We start from the raw sequence: 20069 nt of genomic DNA, 5'->3' as shown, positions 1-20069 counted from the left end.
GCAGCGTGCTCGGTGCGCAGGCGCTTTCGGCGGCGAATCGGCGGTTTCCGGTTCCGCCGCCCTCTTTCTCTTCAACCAGGCGGCCGAGCAGGTTGGTGGTGGAGGCCTTGCGGGTTGGCGGTGGGCCGGGTTGGTTTGTAGGGTTCGGGGGACTATGGGGACCCAGGGAACGGAGGCGGCGGCCTGGAATCCGTGTAGGCGGGCCAGGTTCTGCGGGATGGCTTAGCAAGGCACGCTGGGCCGGATTCCGGTCCCGAGCTGGGCCCCGCGAGGGAAATCGACATTTGGAAGGGGAGCTTGCCTGCTCCGCCGGCCCCAGCTGTCTGAGGAGGCCTCGGGGAGAGAGCGTGTGTCCTTCGGGGATGATCCAATATAATGCGGAGGGGTGTTAACTGTAATTTTTTCTCGTGGCGGAAACTGCCAATCCCTTCGAAACTATGAAGCCCCTGAGCTGGGTTTTCATCAATCTCCTTTGCTAAGTCTGTAAAGAGTCTGGTAGTAGCAACTGTTTTCTTAACTAAGAAAGATGAAAACATACCTGTGTAAACAAGTACCAGGCACGTGGTTAGCAGTTGTTATATATGGATTGGATAAAAAGCAGGAAGTGTGGTCTGAGCTTTAGGGTGTAACCCAGAAGGAAGCCGGAGTTTTGGGTGTCTGACCTTGGTATTGAAGAGGAAAAGGGATTGTAGGGAGGAAAGTGCGCGTGTTGAGATGTTACGAAGAAGAGATTCTCACACAGGCTGCAGGAAGGGCAGGGTCTGGTGAGGAGAGGAAGGGTGGGACTTCAGACCACCTTGGAGAAAATATGCTTGGCAGGGTGGTGCCCTAAAGTTGAAGGTGCAGGCTCAGAGGGGCAGAAGGAAACAGGCACAGAGGTGGGCCTGCAGTTGAGGTCGAGTTATACATGGGGTTGTCAGGGACTAAACCTGCCTGATCAGCCTGTGAGCTGGGGCTCCTCAGACCTTTAGCGATCACCACTCCCCCATCCATGCTAACCCTCTCTCCCCAGCAGACGCAGAGATGCAGATCTTTGTGAAGACCCTGACGGGCAAGACCATCACCCTTGAGGTCGAGCCCAGTGACACCATTGAGAATGTCAAAGCCAAAATCCAAGACAAGGAGGGTGAGTTGGGCTGAGTCTGAGTGCTTGGCCCAGTAGGAACTCCTCAGCCCTGGGTATCTGCTGTCCTGTGTGGAATGGGTGCTGGGCTTCAACAGATCTCAGCCATGCCCGTGTTCCCCAGTGTCATCTTGGGAAGGCAGCTTGCCCTCCCTACCTCAGTTTCCCTTTTGACAGATTCGGGTAATCCTGGCACAGCGTATGTGTGTGTGTCTGTGTGTGTGTGTGTGTGTCGGAGAGGGGTGGTTGTGGCAGTTGCCAGCAATGTGCTTGCGAGAGAGCCTCTATCATGGAAATCCTCTTTTCTTAGGCATCCCACCTGACCAGCAGCGTCTGATCTTCGCGGGCAAACAGCTGGAGGATGGCCGCACTCTGTCAGACTACAATATCCAGAAAGGTACGGGGGTGGGGTGGCTAGACAGGACCTCAGCGAGGCCTGGGACCCAGGATGGAATACTGACAGTCTGTCACCAGGAGGGAGCTGTAGAGAAGGGTGGTCCTTAAGGTGGGGATCAAATGGCGCTAGGGAGTGTTGCTCTCTAAAGTGCTGTTTTCATCGCTGAAAAGCATCTCCATCAGTGTTTTCCAAATGGCCATGGATTCTCATGTTCTTAGTCACTTTTTTTTAAGGCCTGTGTGTGTGTGTATTAATGTTATAAGTATTGTAAAGGAAATCACCACTTTTTCCTTAGCAAAATAAAAGGTTATCCTTGCATCTTTTAAGAATTGCCTTGCTTGTGGGGAAACGCAGATGGATACCACTGTTGATGTATATTTATATTAGTCTCCAATTTCGTGAGGACTGGTGGGACATGACAAGGTGGAGGTTCTGTGCGGTGGCATGTCCATCTGCACATACCCACGGGATTCTGATGTAGCCCCATCATACTTGATAAACTGGTCTGGAGGGCCCTGCAGGCTGCCCTCCACCCCTGGGACTGAGGTGGTGAGGCAAGGCTCGGTCAGTGTCTCTCTCCGCCCTTTATTTCCTGTAGAGTCCACCCTGCACTTGGTGCTTCGTCTGCGAGGCGGCATCATTGAGCCTTCCCTCCGCCAGCTTGCTCAGAAATACAACTGCGACAAGATGATCTGCCGCAAGTATGGCTCCCGTTCAGGGGCGGGGCGGGGGTGGCTGGGCGGTCGGGGTGTGCCCTCACCGGCCCTGCTGTGCTCCCACAGGTGTTATGCCCGCCTGCACCCCCGTGCTGTCAACTGCCGCAAGAAGAAGTGCGGCCACACCAACAACCTGCGCCCCAAGAAGAAGGTCAAGTAAAGCCCCTCTGCCGGCTTCTCCTTTGCCCACAGGGCGGCCTCCTGCCCAAGCCCCGTGGTCCTGGGGCCTCAATAAAGTTTCCCTTTCGTTGACTGGAGCAGTAATTGGTGTCCCTGTGGCTGGTCTGTCCAGTGGGGAGGTGACTGAGGTGTGGACATCTACGGGACTTCGTGTCACTCAGCTCTTCATAGCCCTTGGGGGGGGTCCCAGGTCTGGAGTTCCACTTGTCTCATCTGTAAATTGGGCCATGGTCCCTGTCCTTCACATCTGAAGTTGTCATAACCACAGCACAGGCAAGTCTCAGACCTGGCCCTCTGCCATATAACCTAGTGAGCCCTCCCATTTGGGTTTTACCATCTGAAATATGAGAATAAAGACCTTCAACCAAGTGACTGGTGGGACCCGGTCAGGCACATTTAACAGCCCCTCATGTCTGGGCCCTGGAGGTGTTTGGGTGTGGGCGGATGGGTGGATAGGATGGAACACCCCACCTAGTGTAATAACACCTTTTCTCCGTTCTGCCTGACCACTGGAGCCCCTGGGCCCCACCCAAGATATGTCTGTCAGGGGAGGGCAGCAGTACCCTGGCAAGCCCATGTTTTTATTTGTCTTGGGATGACTGGGGCTGGATGTAGGTGACAACTCAGGCCCAGACAGTAATGCCTGAGAATAGCTGAGACCTGGAGGCTGTCGCTTCATGTCTCAGGTAGATGAGTTTCATTTTTTGTTAGTTGCCCCTCCCTCCCTAAGGCCAGGCCACCATTTTCCTGGTCTATCCACTTGTCCACTCCTAGAGGAGGGAGGTTCTGAAGTTTAAATTAGGCAGTGTGTATACAGCTCTCAGGCCTCTCAATATGAAACACTATACCACCACCCTCGCCCTGCCCTGCCCTGGACTCCCATCTCAGGGGCTCTTTTTCAGCTCACTTCCAATCAGGGCTCCCCTGATAGCTCAGTTGGTAAGAGAATCCACCTGCAATGCTGGTTCAATTCTTGGGTAGGGAAGGTCCCCTGGAAAAGGAGTAGGCTACCCACTCCAGTATTAGCTCAGATGGTAAAGAGTCTGCCTACAATGCTGGAGACCCAAGTTCAATCCCTGGGTCAGGAAGATCCTCTGGAGAAGGAAATGGCAACCCACTCCAGTATTTTTGCCTGGAAAATCCCGTGGACTGAGGATCCTGGTAGGCTACAGTCTATGGAGTCAGAGACGACTGAGCGACTTCACTTTCACTTTCACCCACTCCAGTCTTCTTGGGCTTCCCTTGTGGCTCAACTGGTAAAGAATCCGCCTGCAATGCTGGAGACCTGGGTTGGGAAGATCCCATGGAGAACTGGAAGGCTACCCACTCCAGTGTTCTGACCTGGAGAATTCCATGGACTGTATTCCATGGGGTTGCAAAGAGACAGGACTGAGTCAATTTCTTTTTCCAACCGGTTCACATAGGACCTGCTAGTGAATCTGCTGTGGGCTGGGTTCCAGCGACTTGAGCTTTCCAATGTCAGAACCTGCGCTCAGATCCCACTTTTGTCACAACCTTGTGGCGTCAAATGACGAATATCACTTCCCAGATAGCTTTTTCTTTAGTTGTGTGGGAATGGGATGTGAGGAAGTGAAGTCGGGTGCCGATAGTTGTATAGAAACAAAACCTTGTGTATATAGAACCTTATATTCAAGATCAAAAAGTTTGAGAAGGTGAGTGGTGGACAGGAATAAACACGGGGTGGAGTGGCTAGAGGGTGTCAGGCCTGAGAAACCCTCCAGTCCGCTTCCCATTCTTCTCCGGGGTTTCTTCCATGTTGGCTAGGTTCCGAGGCCTCCGGGCCTGCAGGGGGCGCCAGGCGCATCGCAGCAACCTGATCCCGGGCGGGGCCAGAGCTGCGCAGTCATGATCACGGCGGAGGCCGCATCAGAGTCCACTGTCCCTGCGGTGCCCGGTGATACGGCCGCCACTGGAGTCCCAGAGCGCGAGGAGCTGGTGTGGCCCTGGGTGAGCTCGAGCCCGAGCGGGAACATGAGTGGGGCGGGCGGTGCAGGCCCGGGGGCGCCAGCTTCATGCCCTAGCCATGCTCCTCGCTCCGTAGAAAGATGCTCCGATCCGGGCGCTGGTGCAGCGCATCCATCAGCTGCAAGCTGAGCGCGCGCAGGCCTTCCGCCGGCTGGAGGAGTGAGTGTGGGCGTATGGGAGGGGAGGGGTCCCAATGTTCGGCCCAGCCCACTCTGAGGATGGGCGAGCCTTGAGGGAGGAATTGGGTCCCCGCGCGCCTCAGCGTCGGAGGTGGAGCGGGGTTTGCGGGGAGACCAGATCGCTCCCTTCGCTATGCGCTGGGGTGCGCTCGTCTCGAGTTACCCTACGGGGATCGGAACGTCCTCCACACTCTGGGGTCGAGGGACACTTCTTGGGCGGCTTTCAGGCGGTCGATGCGGGTGCAGGGCCTGAGAGTGGGGGCCGTAGCCTCAGGACCCCCACCTGCCGCAGAGGCCACCGCCAGTACCTGAGCAGCGGCCCGCCCTACGACTTCCCGCGCTACCGGAGCACCGTACACGAGGTGACCCAGGTCTTCGCCGCCGCCTCGAGAGAGGTGCTGGCGGTGGAGGCCGAGCTAGCCGGACCCCGAGCGCAGCCGCTGCTCGCGAGTCACGTGCGCAGCCTGCAGCAGCTGGAGGAGACGCGACTGACCACGGTGAGGCCCCATTCCCGGGGTCTTGGCCCGCGGTGCACCCCTTGGGGGAAGGGCCACATTCCGTCCCTGCAAACCCCGCCCCTGGTGCCCCAGCACCGTCTCTACATACCCCAGCTAAGTTGTCCATTAAGATTTCACTTGAGAGTTTCAGGCTTAGCCCCCTCCTTTCTGCCCCCACTTTTATCCAGGACACGTCCGCTCGTCCCAGACCCCGCCTCTCCAGGGCTCCTACCCCCTCTGGCTTGTCCCAGTGCCCCGGATCTGTTACTCCGCCCTCAGATTGGGCGCCGTGAAACTCCAGGTCAAGTTCCCTTCCTAGTAACCCCAGATCCCAGCCTAAATTGTGGGCCTGTGACCCGGCCTACCCTGCCTTCACAGCCAATTCTGATCGAGATACAAGGCCACGTGAAGCCACGCCCGCACCACACTCTCCGCTGGGATTCCCAGGCCAACCCAAGTCTAGGTTTTTGGCCTACTTCCAAATTGGGATTATAATGCCCTGGCTGGTCTCTGAGACTAAGAGATTCTGCCTACTTTATACCCCCATCTGCACCACTCCTGTCCCCCAATCCCTGGCTAAGATTTCACCCTTATTCCCCTTCCCCGCCTACATGAGGCCACACCCTCTGACTCTAGGGCCCGCCCACTCGGCCCCCCTGGTCAGGAGCCCCTCTAAACCTAATCCTAGATTCCTCCAGCGTTAAAAGAACCGCAGCCCTTGAGACTCCTGCCTGCTTTGCCCCTCCTCCCCCTTGTGCTGCCTTTCTGGGTGCTTCAGTGTTTCCCCCTCCCTCCTGAGGGCACAGCCTCTGCCAACGATGACATCCTCCTTGCTGCCCATTCCCCAACCAGGTGGCCCTGCTGCAGTTGATGGGGACACCAGAGCTGACCGGGCAGGACGACAGCCTGCAGATGCACCAGCTGAAGATGAAGTGAGTGCTGCCTCCCAGTGGGCTGACCATGCTAGGTCTGCATAGGCATCCTTGGGCACCCAGCCCCAAACAGGCGTGCCCCAGGGCTGGCAAGGTTGACCGCCAACCCTCTGGACCTGCACACAACCCGTTGGGCGTGCACACCAGAACCTTCACCTGGTGATCCTAGATGAACTATCCACCTTCCCCCGGTGCATATGCCCTGCCCTTTCACACCAGACTCGCTGTGGATTTTCAGGACACGGCTGCACCCCTCACACCTGTCGATCCCGCTCACATGGCTCGACTCGGAGCTTGGACATGGTTGCCCAGGCCCTACCAGGCACACGTCTGCAGCCTCCCAGACACACATGTGCACACCCACTAGACATCTGCCACAGTCACCCCGCACACCTTCCTGCTGGCACACGCTCGCCCAAGGTGACCTTTCCTCCCGCCACTCTGATCCAGAGGGCCACCCCTCCTCCCAGGCACCTAAGTGGTCCTGCCACTGCTAGTGCTGCCTGGAGGTCTGGCGGCAGGCAGGCGGGCCCGGGGCTTGCTACAGCCCCCTTGGAGCTGCACTGCAGCAGCTAATTCGCCCCATCTGGGTTTTATTTATAGTTCCCATCCACTCTTGTAGGGTAATTAAAACCATGGAAGCGATCAGTGAGGTTCTCCAGGACCTCAGGTTTGATGCGGAATCTGCCGAGTGATGGTGGCTCCGCAGGGACAAGAGAGATGGAAAATGGGGCATATGGCGCCCTGCCCTGACCACCAGCTGGCTGGGGTCACACCCCACTGGACCACTGACCCTCCTTGAGTTCACTTCACCTCCCATAATAAAGAACCTAAAGAACCTTCTGTCTGCAGCTGCTCCACTATCTCTTGTGTCCTGGGGTGCTGGGGTGGGGTCCCACAAAGCCAGGGATGCTGGATGCAAGAGTCCCTTCCACCACCCCCACTGCATGACTGGAAACTGGTGTTTTGAAGCCCACTCTCCAAGGAGTTTAGAACAAGATATTTCGATCATGGAGAGAGCTGGAAATTCTGGGAGGTGAAGATTCCCATCCCAAAGGGTCATCAGGATTCCATGTGCATCCCCTAAGCCCCGCAGCCCCCCACCCTAGGCCACTCTAGCCCCGAACTCACCTTCACAATCAGGGCACCTAAATAGTTTTGTTTATTTAAAAAGATTCCTTGGAGGGGGTCCTGGGTAGGGAGAGTAATAACCATTCTTCACACTCAGCTCTGGCAAGCATTCTGGGAAGCTAAGCCCCCCTTCACACCCACACACCCCACTGGGGTGCACCTCACATGGAGGCCAGAGCTGTTTCAGAGCTCAGAGTACTCGCCCCCGCTGCTGCTGACAGGGCTAGGGCACCCTGAGGTGAGGGTACAGAGATGGCCCCCAGTCTGGGGGTGGCCCCTGGATCTCCATGCAGCAGGGAGGGGGCAGCCCCAGCCTCTAGAGCTTATCTGGCAGGACCTGCAGGCAGAGGGGAAGCCAGGCTTAGCAAGAAGCCCGGGAGGGGCCAGGACCACAGAGCAAATGAGGCCCCAGCCCAGGTCCTGGGCCCACCACTTTCAGCTAGGTGCCCTCAGCAGGCCGCTGCCCCTCTCTGGGCCCTGGTTTTCTTATCTGAGAAGTAATATCTATCCATCCCATGGGTTGTCCTGCAGGTAACACACTTGGCACAGGGCCAGTATGCAGTAGGCGCTCATACATGCCCCGCAGGTGGCTATGTGCATTCATTCCTGAGGACGATATTCCCCTCTGGACATTTTGAAGGGGTCTGGGTGTTCTTCCTTGGCTAAAGGCCACAGGGGCAGGCACACAGTAGGTGTTGGGTAAATGCTGTAAATGCTGGAGGAAAGACTTGACCTCAGCAACTCTAAGGCTGAGGATGGAGAGCCCGCGGCCCGTGGTCACCAGGAGGGCCCTTGTCCCGCGGCCTGCCCACCCACCTGGGCTGCCCCTTACCTCTCGCCGCGCCCCGTCTGCCCGAGGACAAGATCCCCTCGTCCTGTGCTTGGAAGGAAGGAGGCAGTGTCTGAGGGCTGCGGCCCCACCTCCCATCCCCTTTGCCCCCTGGCCCCGCGCCTCCACCCCTTTCCCGAGGGTCCCATTTCCCTACCTGGTTGCGGGTCTTATGTGACTTCTGCATCCAGGCTCGCCACTGGTCATAGAGGCGGAAGCTGAGGTTCGAGCAGTACGCGTGCTTCTTGAGCCAGCCCAGAAACTGCTTGAGCTCGCGCCGCACCGGCCCCGAGCTCGGCTCGCCGCCCCGCGGCTCGCAAGCCCCGCCGCCCGGGCCCGGGCGCTCTAATGGGGGCGGAGCGGCAGCGTCAGGGCGCGGCCAGCAGAGGGCGCGCGCGGGCAGGAGAGGGAGGTTCCCTCGCGCGGCAGGACCGCGTTCACCTTGGGGACCCTCCCCCCCGCCGCCCGTCCCTGTTTCAAGGCGACCCGGTCCGCCCCACGGCCCGGCCCAGCACTGCAGCCCAGCTGCGCCCCCAAGGAGACAGGGGGCAGGGGGAGGAAGGGGTTCCTCCTCCACATCTCCAGGCACCCGACTCGCGGCCTGAGCCAGGTGTGAGTGAAAGCGGGGGAGTGGGGAGGAGAAGGGCCAGGGCCAGAGGGATAAGCCGCAGCGGAGCAGGGGGCAGGGGAAGGGAGAGAGACACTGATGGGAAAGCTGGAGAGCGCAAGGCAGGCATTAAGAGCTGGAGGCTAGGAGAGACAGATACAGGGAGAGCGAAAGCCACGGGGGACGGCCAAGGAGATGCAGAGGGTGGAGAGATGGAGAAGGAGCCAGAACAGGAAGGGACAGAGACGTAGGGACGCAGAAACCAAAAAAGGCAGAAAGACAGACACAGGGAAAGAGAGTGAGTGACAGAGAGATGAAAGGAGGCTGACAATCCGAAGTGACTCTGCGGGGAGGGACAGTCCCCAGGACAGGCCTGAGAGTACAGCCGGATGGATGGGGAGTGGGCCAGGAGGGCCAGGTGGGAGGCCGGCCTGTCCATCCAGCCGCCAGCCACCGCCAGCCCTGAGCAGCCTGAGCGGGCCGGCGGATAAGGACATCGGCCTCACGTCATAAATAATGCCGGGGACCCGCTGACAGGCCCTGGCACAGCCCCGGCCCCCACTGCCCCTGGCGGCCTCCCCTGGCCTCCCCCAGCCTCCCCAGCGGACGCAGCCGCCTGCTGGCTCCCGTGCAAGAATCGCAGGTGCTGGGCACGAGCAGGGGCCAAGGCTCAAGCCCCTCCTGGCTGTGCTAGTTCCCGCCCACCCCTGAACCTGGAGGGGCCCAGGATGGGGGCTGGGGAACTAGCTGGAGCCTTGGTCTGCCATTCCCTGACTCTGAGACCCTCTCTGGGCCTTGGTTTCCCCATCATTCCAAGGGCGTGAGCCTGGACTTGGAGGAAAGTGCGTTCAGATCCTTGTGTGACTCTGGGTGGCTGGCTGCACCTCTTGGGGGCTTGGGGTCCTTGTCTGAGGAAAGGGGGCCTCCCTTGGGTGAAACCATGGCGGGGAGCAGGCGATAGGAGCCTCAGTAACTATTACTTGCAAACACTTGGGTGGCACCCACCATGAGGGCACTTTCCATGGGTTATCTCTCATCTAACCCTCACAATGGCCTGAGGCAGGCATGACTGTCATCCCTACTTTCCAGATGGGAAAGCTGAGGCCAGACATACCAAGTAAGATTTCATACCATTTCACAAAGGAGAGAAGATGGCAAAGGGAATCAGACCCAGGCCTCTGATCATCCCATCCTGCTACCTTGATCTGAAGGGGAAACCAAAGCCTGTTGTAGGGAGAGTTGGCAGCCCATGGTCTTAGAGAAGCAAGGGTCTCATATTCACTTGCCCTTAGGGGCTAGGGAAGGGGTATACGTGGGTGCAGTGGGCCAAGTGGGGATAGCGCAACCAAAAGAGCAAGGGCCATGACTTGAGGGGCAGCCTCTGCTGATAGGGGCTGTGGAGTAATTCTGTGTCCTGTTACATTTTCTAGACAATTTATTTCTAGGGAATCTAGGGTATTTGGGTAAAACTTACTGTTTTTAAAAGTCTGCAAGTAGTTCAAACTTTTTTTTCCCCAAATGACAGGCTAAGAAAATAAATTCAAGGGCCACAATTGGCCCCCGGGGGGCCAAGAGTTTGAGACCTCAACTCTCCCGAAGGAAATAAGGAAACAGAGGCTCAGGCTGTTTTGGTGCTGGTCCCAGGCCCACCCAGCCCCGCTGGGGTGCTCACCACTTCGGGGGGTGGAGGCGGCCGTGGGGTGGCTCCATTCGCTCCAGATCCCAGCCTTCTTGGAGCCGTAGATGCCAAAGGGGTTGCAGCGCACTTGCACGAAGTAGACGGTGCCGGGCTTCAGGCCTGCCAGGCGGCAGGAGGTCTGGTTGCTCACATCGTCCACCACCTGGGCGGCCAGCGTAGGGTCAGAGGCGGGGCGTGCGGCGGGGGATGGGAGGAGGGCGGAGCGGACCTGGGGGGCGGGGCCAGGCACCTTCCAGTCCACGCTGTCCTCCACTCGGTAGCGGATCTGGTACTTGGCTTGGAAGAGGAAGTCCTTGAGGGCAGGCGGTGAAACCCAGCGCACACTCAGCTGGTCCTCCAGGCCCCCTACGCGGCTCACGTGCACGTCCGGCGGGGGGTCGGTGGTCACTATGGGGGCAGGGCGGGCCTTCGTCATCAGGATCTCTTTGGACCTGGCTGGCACCCTCTGGGTCCAAGTACCAGAGCACGTGGCTTAGATGGCACCTGCTTCCGTTCTCCTCCCTCCCCCAACTTGGGACGGGTGGATTATATTAGATAATATTCGGGTAACACTCAGCACCTAGAAGCACTCAATTAATGTTAGCTGTTATCACCACAATTATCTGTGACAGGAGAAACATAATCCTATCTTCAGGGAACTATGTAAAAAGCAGACACTGCCTGGATGATGATATTATTATTATTATTCCCAGGAGTGCAGGGGGCCCTTAGGCTGCCAGACCGCTGGGAAGCTCCCCTTGACACATCCCCTCCACTGCCTACCTCCTGCTCCTTCCGGCTTCACAAAGGTCCTCAATGTGACTGCTATGCTAGGGGCAAAGGGACACTGGGACATGCCCACAGCAGCTTCAGGAATTGAGGAAACAAAGTGGGAAGCAAGAGGAGGGACTTGCTGCAAGCCTTCCAAGGAGACTTCTGGGAGTCCTTTGGGCTGCAAGGAGGGCTGGCCTCTTCCCCTGAGGCCTTGGTGAGGGGCCGAAAGGGTTAAGGCACAGGCCTGCTCGGGGCTGAGAAACACCCTAATTAGATTAGGCCCAATTCTGCTCGCGGATCATCCACTTCCTGCCTCCTGCCTGCACCCCCTCTCAGCTCCAGGCTGCGGCTTCCTGGGGCGCCTCCCGACCTGGGCGCCCCCTCCCAGCTCCCTGGGGCCCTCTCCCCGCACACCTGGGCTGCTGGTGGGGGAAGCAGCCAGGCCAGGTGTTCTCCGCAGAGTAGGGGTATCCTGGCTGCTGCAGGGGGCTGGGGACCAGTGGGTGGATGCCTCGCTCCTCCCATCCCCAACCAGCCTGGTCCATGAGACCCTCAGCTGAGCTGCAGGCATGGCTGGGCCGGTGTGTGTGTGGGGAGGGCTGGAGGTGAGGGTTGCAGGTGGGCCACGCTGGCCTTGGTGGGGGGCAGGGCTCACCCACATCCAGAATGTCCAGGGTCAGCACATCAGAGCGGGCTGAGCCCAGCCGGTTGGTGGCCTCCACCCAGATCTCATAGGGTGTAAAGAGAGCCAGATCCTTGGGGATGTGGCAGGAATGAGGTCCCACCGCGTGGTACTCCTCACACGTGTTGTCCTGCCCGTACCACCTGCAGGGACAGGCGGGGAGGAGGACACGTGAGGGGCCCCCCGGACCTCCCCATCCCAGCCCGGAAGTGCAGACAGGACCCTGGAGCTCCGAGAAGGCGGCCCAGGCCACACAGCTGGCTGGGACATGTCACCCAAGGGCCACCACCAACCTCAGCTTGTACTTGAGGGAGTAGTTGGTGTGGAGGAAGGTTTCCCCGTGGGCCCCCGGCGTCCAGCGGCATGTCAGGTCCTTCATGTTCTTGGACCAGCAGCTGATGTTGAAGGGTTTCTCTGGGGGGACTGGGGAAGTGGATATGGGGGCTGAGGTCTGGGCTGGCCACGGACAGGGGGAAGGAGGACTTGTTGGCTGCCAGCCAGGGGGCCCCCCCTTGGAGCAGAAGGAGGATGGACAGAGTGGACGTGGGCAGTACCACCTGCCCAGCTCTCTTGAGGATGGTGTATGGGAGCCTCCAGGATCTCATGCCCACCCTGGGGGCCCATGCCCCTCAACTTGTGCCAGTATACCCACTGTTCAGCCCAAGACCAGAGGGCCCATGAATCACACCCCTCTCCAGAGGGAGATGCTGCCCCCAAGATCTGCCCCTGGGTTGTCCACTTACGGCCAACATAGAGGCAGGAGCCGGCCAGGATGCTGCCGTCGCGGGCATGGCACACAAGGTTGTCCCCTGACTGCTGCCTGGATCCATTGAGGTTGGCCAGGGCGAGGGCCATAGTGGAGGCGTTGAGCATTCGGGAGAGCTCGGGCGGCAGGCGGCGCCCGTTGAGGGTCCAGTAGAGACCCTCGGCGGTGGCCCCCGGGGTGTCCCCACGCACTGAGCACGTGGCCTGCAGGGAGGAGCCGATGAGGAGCGTGGGGTCCTGGGGACTGATCACAGCCGTGTCTGGGGTCAGAGAGGAGCACCGGTCAGGGCTAGGATGGCGCTGCCCTGGGCCTTCCGCCATCCTCGGACCTCCCAGGCACATGGCAGTCCTGCAGAGGAGCTGTTTATGACTGTGGCCCATTTTACAGAGAAGGAAACTGAGGCTCAGTCAGGTCAAGTGACCAACCCAAGATTGGTGGCAAAGCTGAGATTCAGCCCCAGGGCTGTCTGATTCCACAACTCAGTCCTTCCAAGCCAGTTCCTCACTGACTTGCTCAGGGCTTTTTCCGATTGGTGACAAACCTCATTCCGATCCAAGGAACTCTTACTTTGCACACACTTCTGACAACCACTGCACTCTGCTTTTTTTTTTTTCTTTTAAATTTCATTTTATTTTTTGACAACTAGAAATAACAGATTGTGTGTTCTTTCTTTGATGTCCCTCAGAACCTCACACATAGTAGATGTCTCTAGGGGGAGGAAAGCACTTCTAAAAAGAGGTACCCTACTAGAATCCTGCTGATTTTATGGATGAAAAAAACAAGGCTCTGAGAGATGAAGGCCCTTGCCTTCAGTCACCAAATAGAAGGTGGGCACACTACACCTGTATTCATCAGTCTCTAAAGTTCTACTCTGTACTGCAACCAGAACTGAAGGGGACTGTGGCAAGCTCTATGCTCCCAACCCTCATCCAAAAGGTCTGGCCATCATCATCATCCTTCCCCTCAACTCAGTTTTCCTAATCTGCAAAATGGGAACAAGAAAGCTCACAGTCCTCAGGGCCATTGGAAAGATCAGATGGGAAGTGACTTCCTAAACTGGGTTGTGTGTGAGCTGGGTTCTGAGCACAGGAACCTCCGGGAGGCCATGGTTGGTGCCTTTCCTCCCGACTGCCACTGGGGCAGCCCATGGCTTCTTCTGAAGATTAGAATCTAAGGGGAAACTGTCTTTATCCAGGAGGAAATCAAGGCACAGAACAGGGAGAAGGGTGCCCAATTCAAGTCCTAGATGTCGTTCTAAGCCTCAGTCTCCCCATCTGGGAAATGGGCATCATGGTATTCACCACATGGGGTTGTTTGATAAGAGGGAAAATTTTGTTTTAAGGACAACTCTGTGGGACTTTCAAGCCAGGCTGACCTGATTTCGAATGCCCTTAGCTCACCCTGGAAGTTGACCCAGTTCCTTTACGTCTCTGAACCTTTGAGAAAGTTTCTCTCTCTCCACCAAGAGTGGTTATAAAGATTCATTTGTTCATTCATTAATTCAAGGAGCACCTACAATGTGTTATGACCTGAGGGCACAATGGTAACCAAGATACTCAAAATTCATGCCCTTGTGGGACTTGAATCCAAGGGAGCAGCAGGAAAAAGCAGAAATATCTAAGAGAACAGACAAGGGAGAAAATAAAGCACAAATCAATGGTGGCAGCTAACTGATCCAAGAGGCCTGTCTGGGGAGGTGGCATTTGACCTGAGATGTGAACAAAATGAGTTAGTCACTCAGTCATATCTGACTCTTTGTGACCCCATGGACTGTACCCCACCAGGCTCCTCTGTCCATGGAATTCTCCAGGCAAGAATACTGGAGTGGGCTGCCATCCCCTTCTCCAGGGGACCTTCCTGACCCAGGGATCACACCGGGGTCTCCTGCATTGCAAGCAGATGCTTTACTGTCTGAGCCCCCAGGGAAGCGCATGAAATGAAAGCAGCAGCCATGAAAATATATAGAAGAGGGTGTTCAGGCAGTGCAGTAGCAAGTGCAAAGATCCAGGGGCACAGGTGGTAGGCAATGAGGTCAGCAGGGGCCAGACCTTCAGAGAGGAATCATTCCAGAGTTGAGCAGGGGAGGGATTTTTATTTTAAAAGGATTGCAGGGCAGCTGTAAGAGGGGACTGCAGGGGGGCAGAGGGGTGGGGGGGGGGGAGGACAGGGCGATCCCAGTCCCCTTGTAGGCCTCCTCCGTTCCTGCGGCTGCCCTGTGCTGGCCCCCACGGCCCCATATGGGTGAGATGGGGTGGACACAGTTCCGGGGCCGGCCCTGATGACTTTCCCGGGCAAACTTGGCCTGGAGGGCCAGGTCTTGCTAGAGCCTGGGATCGCAGTTGCGTTTGGGGCTTGGCCCAGGGCTCGCCGGAGGTCTCAGCGTCCGTGCGAAGGAGCCGGCTGAGCGGGCCAGAGCCGAGGAGGCGGGGGCGGCCGGGGGCGGGGGGCCAGGGGGCCGCCCCGGAGGTCCCAGGCAGCCAGCCGCCCGCTAATTCGGAATTCCTTCGGCATGAACTCGGGCGTGCCAGCGTCTCTGCCCCGGCCCACCCACCGCTTCCTGCCTGGCCCCCCCACCCCCCAGCAGGGTGGGAGGCACAGCCAGGCCTGCCCAGACCCCAGGCCCATCCTCAACCCTCAGGGGTGGGTCCCGCCCCGCCCTCCTGTCCCCCACCCACCACCACAGCCAGGCCAGGAAGGGGGCACTCTGGGGGGTCCTGGCTGGAGGCGGGGGCAATGCCTCTCTGCCCCACCCGCCTGGCCTGGGCTGGTGTGACCTGCCTGCCAGCAGCTGCAGCTGCCCTCCCGGGGCTGGGCGGGGGACGGGGCGAGAGGGCAAGGCCAGGCGGGATTGGACAGGCCGGTCCCCCGACCCAAGCTCCAGCAGGAAAGGTCACGGGGAGGCCTTCTCCTCCTGAGGATGTGGGTGCCCATCTCAGCTGAAGCACCTGGGCAATTGGCTTCCTTTCTCCTGTTCTCAGTTTTCTCCTCCATAAAATAGGAGGAAAATCCATTCTACCTGCTGGGGAGATGAATGAGATGAGCTCATGACGTCCAGAGGGCCCAACACACTGAAGTGCCGAGGAACTGTTGGGATTAGGGCCCCTCCCAGCTCTGGGTCCTGGCCGGCTGGTGCTCTCTCCACGAACAAAGCGCCAAGGCATTCAGCAGAACTGGGATGCATACATTCCAGCCCAGGCAGAGCAGCTGGGGACAGTCCACTGAGGTTGGGGGGGGGGGGGGCTTGGCCTGGTTTGGGGGCTTCCTAGAAGGCTCCCCAAGCAGATCCCTGGGCTAGGCTTTTGGACAGACCCCCCCACCCCATCCCCGTCCCATGCTCCCTGCCTCCCCGCCCTTTCCCGCAGAGCTGGGGCCTTTAAAAGTTTTTTCCTCTCCCCCTTCCCAATCTGGAGCCACTGCCGTTATTAAAAAGGAACACCATGTGTTTTAAAAGCGAAAAGTGTGAGATTCTCTGCAAGCAAGGCAGGAGGGTGGCCTCCATCCTGGGGTCCCCATCTCCTGTCCTGCTGGTACCTGCAGACACTTTACGACCTGCTCGCCTGCTAGTCAGGTGCTAAGACACACCGTAAGTAGAAACATATTGCCGAGGTGTGAGAATCTTTTATTTAATTTCTTCCCCCTTAAAGGAAAAAACACACGCACAACAATCCCACCACACCTTTGCTTGTTGCTCTGCTGGCTGGAAAACAAAGCCTGCCACTAAAGGTGGCAGTCACGAGTGCTGCCCACTGCCTGGCAGAGCTGTCAGGAATCCAAGGAGGGCCTTGGGGCAGCCCCTCACCTGTCCAGGAGCCTTGGGCATGCTAGGCTTTCAGCAAGTGCCCCCAGGACCCGGGACCCCAAGCCTTCTGGAGGAGCACCGCAGGGAGCCTGCAAACTGCTCTGTGCAGTGTAGGTCCGCCAGGGGAGCAGTATGTGCTCCTGCTGGCCGACCTGCGTGCCTGGATGGGGCCCTTGGGGTGACTGTGAACACCCAGGGCAGGCTGTGCCTGCCTGTGTGCCTTGCGTTGCCTCCCCCTTGGAAAGAGTGTGTGACCATGAATGTGTGTGTGTGTCAGGGATGGAATGTGTGTGTGCGCGCCCCGATGGTGTGAGAATGTGCATCTGGGATGCAGTGTGCACGCATCCGAGGGCGAGGGTGACGGGCCACAAGCCAGTGTGAGTCTTTGTGTGTCTCTGGGTGTGTCCCAGAGTGGGTCTGGATGTGGAGATGGTGTCCTGGCGGGGGTGTGCATCGGGTGGGGGCCCGGAGAGTGCCGGAGGCCAGGAGCTCCCAACAGGGTGGGGGTCTCTCGGCCTGCGGGGGCCGGGGGCTGCCGGTGACTGCCCACCCCCACATACCCAGGCTGGGCCCACGGTGCCCGGACTCGCTGGCTCCCGCTCCCTCTCACTCTCACCCACTCTCTCACAAAGATTTCTCTCGCTGGAATCTCCTAGTCCGGCGCAGCGTGGCCGGGAACTGTTCTAAACGCCGCCAGTGGCGGGGACTCCGTAGAACCCCGCGCGCGGGGTCCCGCCGGGGGAGGGCGGCGGCGCCGGCCCGCGGAGAGGCGCGTCCCCGGGGACCCCGGGCCGCGCGCCAGGCGGCCAGAGCGGCCCCCTCCCGCCCCGCCTTCCTCACGGGGCTCATCCCTCCACCCGGGGGGGCCCCGCTCAGGGCCGGCACCCAGCGCGCCTACTGCGTGCGCCCCCGCCCGGGTGCGGTGACCCTCAGTCTCCGCGACCCCAAGTCAGCAGACGCTGTCGCGTGCGCCCCCCGCGTCCCGGCGTGCAGAGGGTCCCAGGCCGCGGCCCCTCACCCCCTGGGGCCGAGTCGGGCGTCCTCCACAGGGCAGCCCAGGTAAGAAGGCCTCAGTATCGGAAGCCGGACCCTCGGGCCAGGGAACTTCAGCGCTGTGCGCCCCACAGGTGAGGGCGCCCCGAGGGCCGCACCGGGGGCGCCTTCCTTTGTTCCCGGGCCGTCCAGGTGGCGCCCGCGCCCCCTCCCCCCCACGGTTGCCCCCGGGGCGCACGCTCTCGGCCCAGGCGGGAAGGAGGGAGCACGGCGCCTTGTACTCACCGGCTCCTGATCCCGCTCGCGGCGCCCCGAGGACGCAGAGCAGCAGTAGGGGCAGCAGCGGCGGCGGCCGCCGCGCGGATTGGGCGGCGGGGCCCGGGCGGCCGGCGGGCATGGGGCCGGCGCTGCCGGGGGCGCGCAGCGGGCGGCGGCGAGGGGCGCGGGGCGCAGGCCGGGCGCAGGAGGGCGCGGGCCAAGCAGCCCGCACGTCGCTGGGCGCGGGCGCGGAGGCCAGAGCAAGTCTGAGCAGCCGAATTGACAAGGCGCTAATGCGCCGCTGGCCCCGCCCGGCCCCGCCCCCGGCCCGGCCCCGGGGGGGGCGGCGGGCCCCGCACCGGCCTCCCCGCCGCCCGCCCGCCCGCCGGAGGGCACCGCGAGCCCCACCCGTCCGGCGTCCGCCCCGCCGCGCACCGCACACGCCGTTTTTCCCGCGGCCCCAAACCCCCCAACTCTACCCTTACCGACCTGGGACCTCCCTTTCCGACCCTGCCAGCTCCAGGCTCCCTACCCCCAGTCTGGGACCTGGCGGCCCCCAGTCGCGTCTCCGTACCCCCGCCCACTTCCCCGCACCCAGCCCTCAGCCGCGTGCCCCTTCAGCGTCGCCTGCAGCCCCGAGCCCCGGTCCGCTCCTCCCCCCCCATCCTCCGTCCCGGCCCCCACCCCAGCTCTGGCCCCGCCCCCCACCGAGCGGTCCCTGAGCCCCGCCCGCTCCCATCTCCAGCCCCTTTCCTCCCCGGGGGCCTAAGAGTCGCCCTCCGTCCCGCCCCACGCCCTCGGCGCGCGGGTCCCACAGGTTTTGGCCCAGCGCTCCCCCTCCCATTTCATCCCGCCTCTTCTGGTGCTCCGCGCGCAGCCTCGGCCCCAGGCTTTGCTGGAAGACCGAGCAAAAGTTGCAAGGCTTGGAGTCCCCGGACCTCGCCCAGGCTCAGCTGTCCCCCTCGAGCGGGTCCGAGCCGGGATTCTGTGGGGGCGCCCGGGGGCCTCGGGAGGGAGTTCTCGCGTGGGCAAGAGGGGAGAAATGGGCCCCGTGGGAAAGGAGACGGGGGCCTGCGCGGGTCCCGTGTGCGGGGCAGGAGGGATCCCCCAGGAGGAGAGCGGTAAGCAGGCCCTCCCCCGACTCGCTAACACCCCCCCCACGGAAAAATCCGCTCAGCGGCCCGCGGGTGGGGTGCGCCACGCAGTGAGTAATCGCTGGGGCGGCCGCCGCCCGCCGACTCCAGGTAACGCCGGCTGCCCCGAGCGACGCATAGTTTGTCTTCCTTTTTTTGCGCAGGGATCCTTCTCCGTGTTATTATTTTTGGCCACTGCTTGGGTTTCGGGACCCCTCCCGGCCCCGTTGCCTCACCCTCCTTCTCTCGGTCCTCACCCGATTCGGGCGCCCACAATAAAAGGGCTCCTGGATTCCAAGGCCCCAGGGGAGGGGGGGGGGAGCTTGAAATGAGAGTTCCGGGGCTGCCTCCAGCCCAGTCTTCGGAGCCGCAGCCCCGCCCACAGCCATGTGCCCTCAGAGAAGAAGGGCTCTATCTCCCCCTTCAGGGGTTCCCTTAGAGACCTGGACCTTCCCTCTAGCCAAGGGGGTAAAAGTGTCTGAGGAGGGCTCAGGGGTTCCCGCCTCGTTTGCCTAAGGCGGCCCTCCACCACCCCTGCTAAGTAGCCTGAGGTCCCCAACTCAGACCTCAGACTATCGAACACGAGGATTGAAGGACTGGAGTCCTGGGTGTGCCCCCAACCCCCAACCCCAATCTGGACTCTGGATGAGTCTGTGAAGGAGAGAGCTGAGCCCTGGCATGGGGCACTGTCATTTCCTGGGGAAAATCAGGCCCCTTTGCCTCGGTTTCCTCCTCAGCACCGTGGGGGACTCCTAGCCAGCCCACACATTTCTGTGGGAAGTTGCATTGTAGCAGAAGGCTCCACAGTCTAAACCCTTGCGATAGTGCCTGGCACTGGGGACACTTTCTTTTGGAGTCCCAGTGTGTCTGTCACCTCTGAAAAATGGGGCCACAGTCCCACCTGCCAGAGAATTCAGTGAAGGTGGCCGTTCTTGGCTGGAATTGTGTTTTCAGGATATATCCCAACCCTCCACCATAACCTCGGTTCAGCAACGTTTGTCCTCCCACCTGGAGGACTTCAGCCTTCTGGAGAAAAAATCTCAAATTCCCTCAATCCCGTCTCTGCTCCTCCCCACCCCCACCCCAGTCATTCCCAGTCTTGGAGAAAAGGCTCCCCCATCCACCCAGGTGCTCAGGCCAGAGACTTGGAGGTGCGCATGACAACTCTCTCCTTTGCTCATCTCCCACGTCCAATTCATCAGCAAATCCTGTTGGCTCTCATTCCAAAACGCATCCCCATTCTGAGATTCGGACCTCTTTTCTCCACCCCATCCGGGTCCAGGCCCCACCGTCTCCATCTGGGATGCTGCCCAGCCTCCTAGGATTCCCGGGTAAACCCTCCTGCCCTTGTCTGTACATTAGGAAGAAGGAGCTTTTATTTTATTTTTTTAAAATCTTTTTTTCAGCTG

At 60.0% G+C, this 20069-nt stretch overlaps 3 protein-coding genes across 7 annotated transcripts; 2 read left to right on the top strand and 1 right to left on the bottom strand.

The window, feature by feature from the left end:
• Positions 1-6: 6 nt before the first annotated feature.
• Positions 7-2493, top strand: UBA52 (ubiquitin A-52 residue ribosomal protein fusion product 1). 2 transcript variants are annotated; one of them, XM_020884527.2, is made up of 5 exons: positions 7-91; positions 1016-1126; positions 1434-1520; positions 2119-2221; positions 2303-2493. In XM_020884527.2, the coding sequence occupies exons 2-5, from the start codon at positions 1024-1026 to the stop codon at positions 2394-2396; spliced, it is 387 nt and encodes a 128-aa protein (XP_020740186.1). In that variant the 5' UTR covers positions 7-91; positions 1016-1023; the 3' UTR covers positions 2397-2493. The 2 variants fall into 2 exon arrangements, with proteins under 2 accessions (XP_020740186.1, XP_020740185.1); XM_020884526.2 differs by having other exon boundaries at positions 1013-1126.
• Positions 2494-3536: 1043 nt separating this feature from the next.
• REX1BD (required for excision 1-B domain containing) lies at positions 3537-6853 on the top strand. Its single transcript, XM_020884519.2, has 5 exons — positions 3537-4384; positions 4479-4561; positions 4874-5078; positions 5931-6010; positions 6633-6853. The coding sequence occupies exons 1-5, from the start codon at positions 4283-4285 to the stop codon at positions 6703-6705; spliced, it is 543 nt and encodes a 180-aa protein (XP_020740178.2). The 5' UTR covers positions 3537-4282; the 3' UTR covers positions 6706-6853.
• Positions 6854-7154: 301 nt separating this feature from the next.
• CRLF1 (cytokine receptor like factor 1) lies at positions 7155-17794 on the bottom strand. Of its 4 annotated transcripts, none has more exons than XM_070461548.1 (9): positions 17555-17794; positions 12455-12736; positions 12005-12134; positions 11685-11854; positions 10506-10663; positions 10250-10418; positions 8128-8315; positions 7974-8021; positions 7155-7478 (listed from the first exon to the last, which is right to left on the bottom strand). In XM_070461548.1, the coding sequence occupies exons 1-9, from the start codon at positions 17664-17666 to the stop codon at positions 7458-7460; spliced, it is 1278 nt and encodes a 425-aa protein (XP_070317649.1). In that variant the 5' UTR covers positions 17667-17794; the 3' UTR covers positions 7155-7457. The 4 variants fall into 4 exon arrangements, with proteins under 4 accessions (XP_070317649.1, XP_070317666.1, XP_070317642.1 ...); XM_070461565.1 differs by having other exon boundaries at positions 7974-8016; positions 17555-17793; XM_070461541.1 differs by lacking the exon at positions 17555-17794 and having other exon boundaries at positions 12455-14581.
• Positions 17795-20069: the final 2275 nt, after the last annotated feature.

The sequence above is a fragment of the Odocoileus virginianus genome, chromosome 3 (assembly GCF_023699985.2).
Source record: "Odocoileus virginianus isolate 20LAN1187 ecotype Illinois chromosome 3, Ovbor_1.2, whole genome shotgun sequence".
Taxonomy (NCBI): domain Eukaryota; kingdom Metazoa; phylum Chordata; class Mammalia; order Artiodactyla; family Cervidae; genus Odocoileus; species Odocoileus virginianus.
The sequence above is the reverse complement of the archived record's forward strand: the minus strand, read 5'-3'. Positions and strand labels throughout refer to the sequence as shown.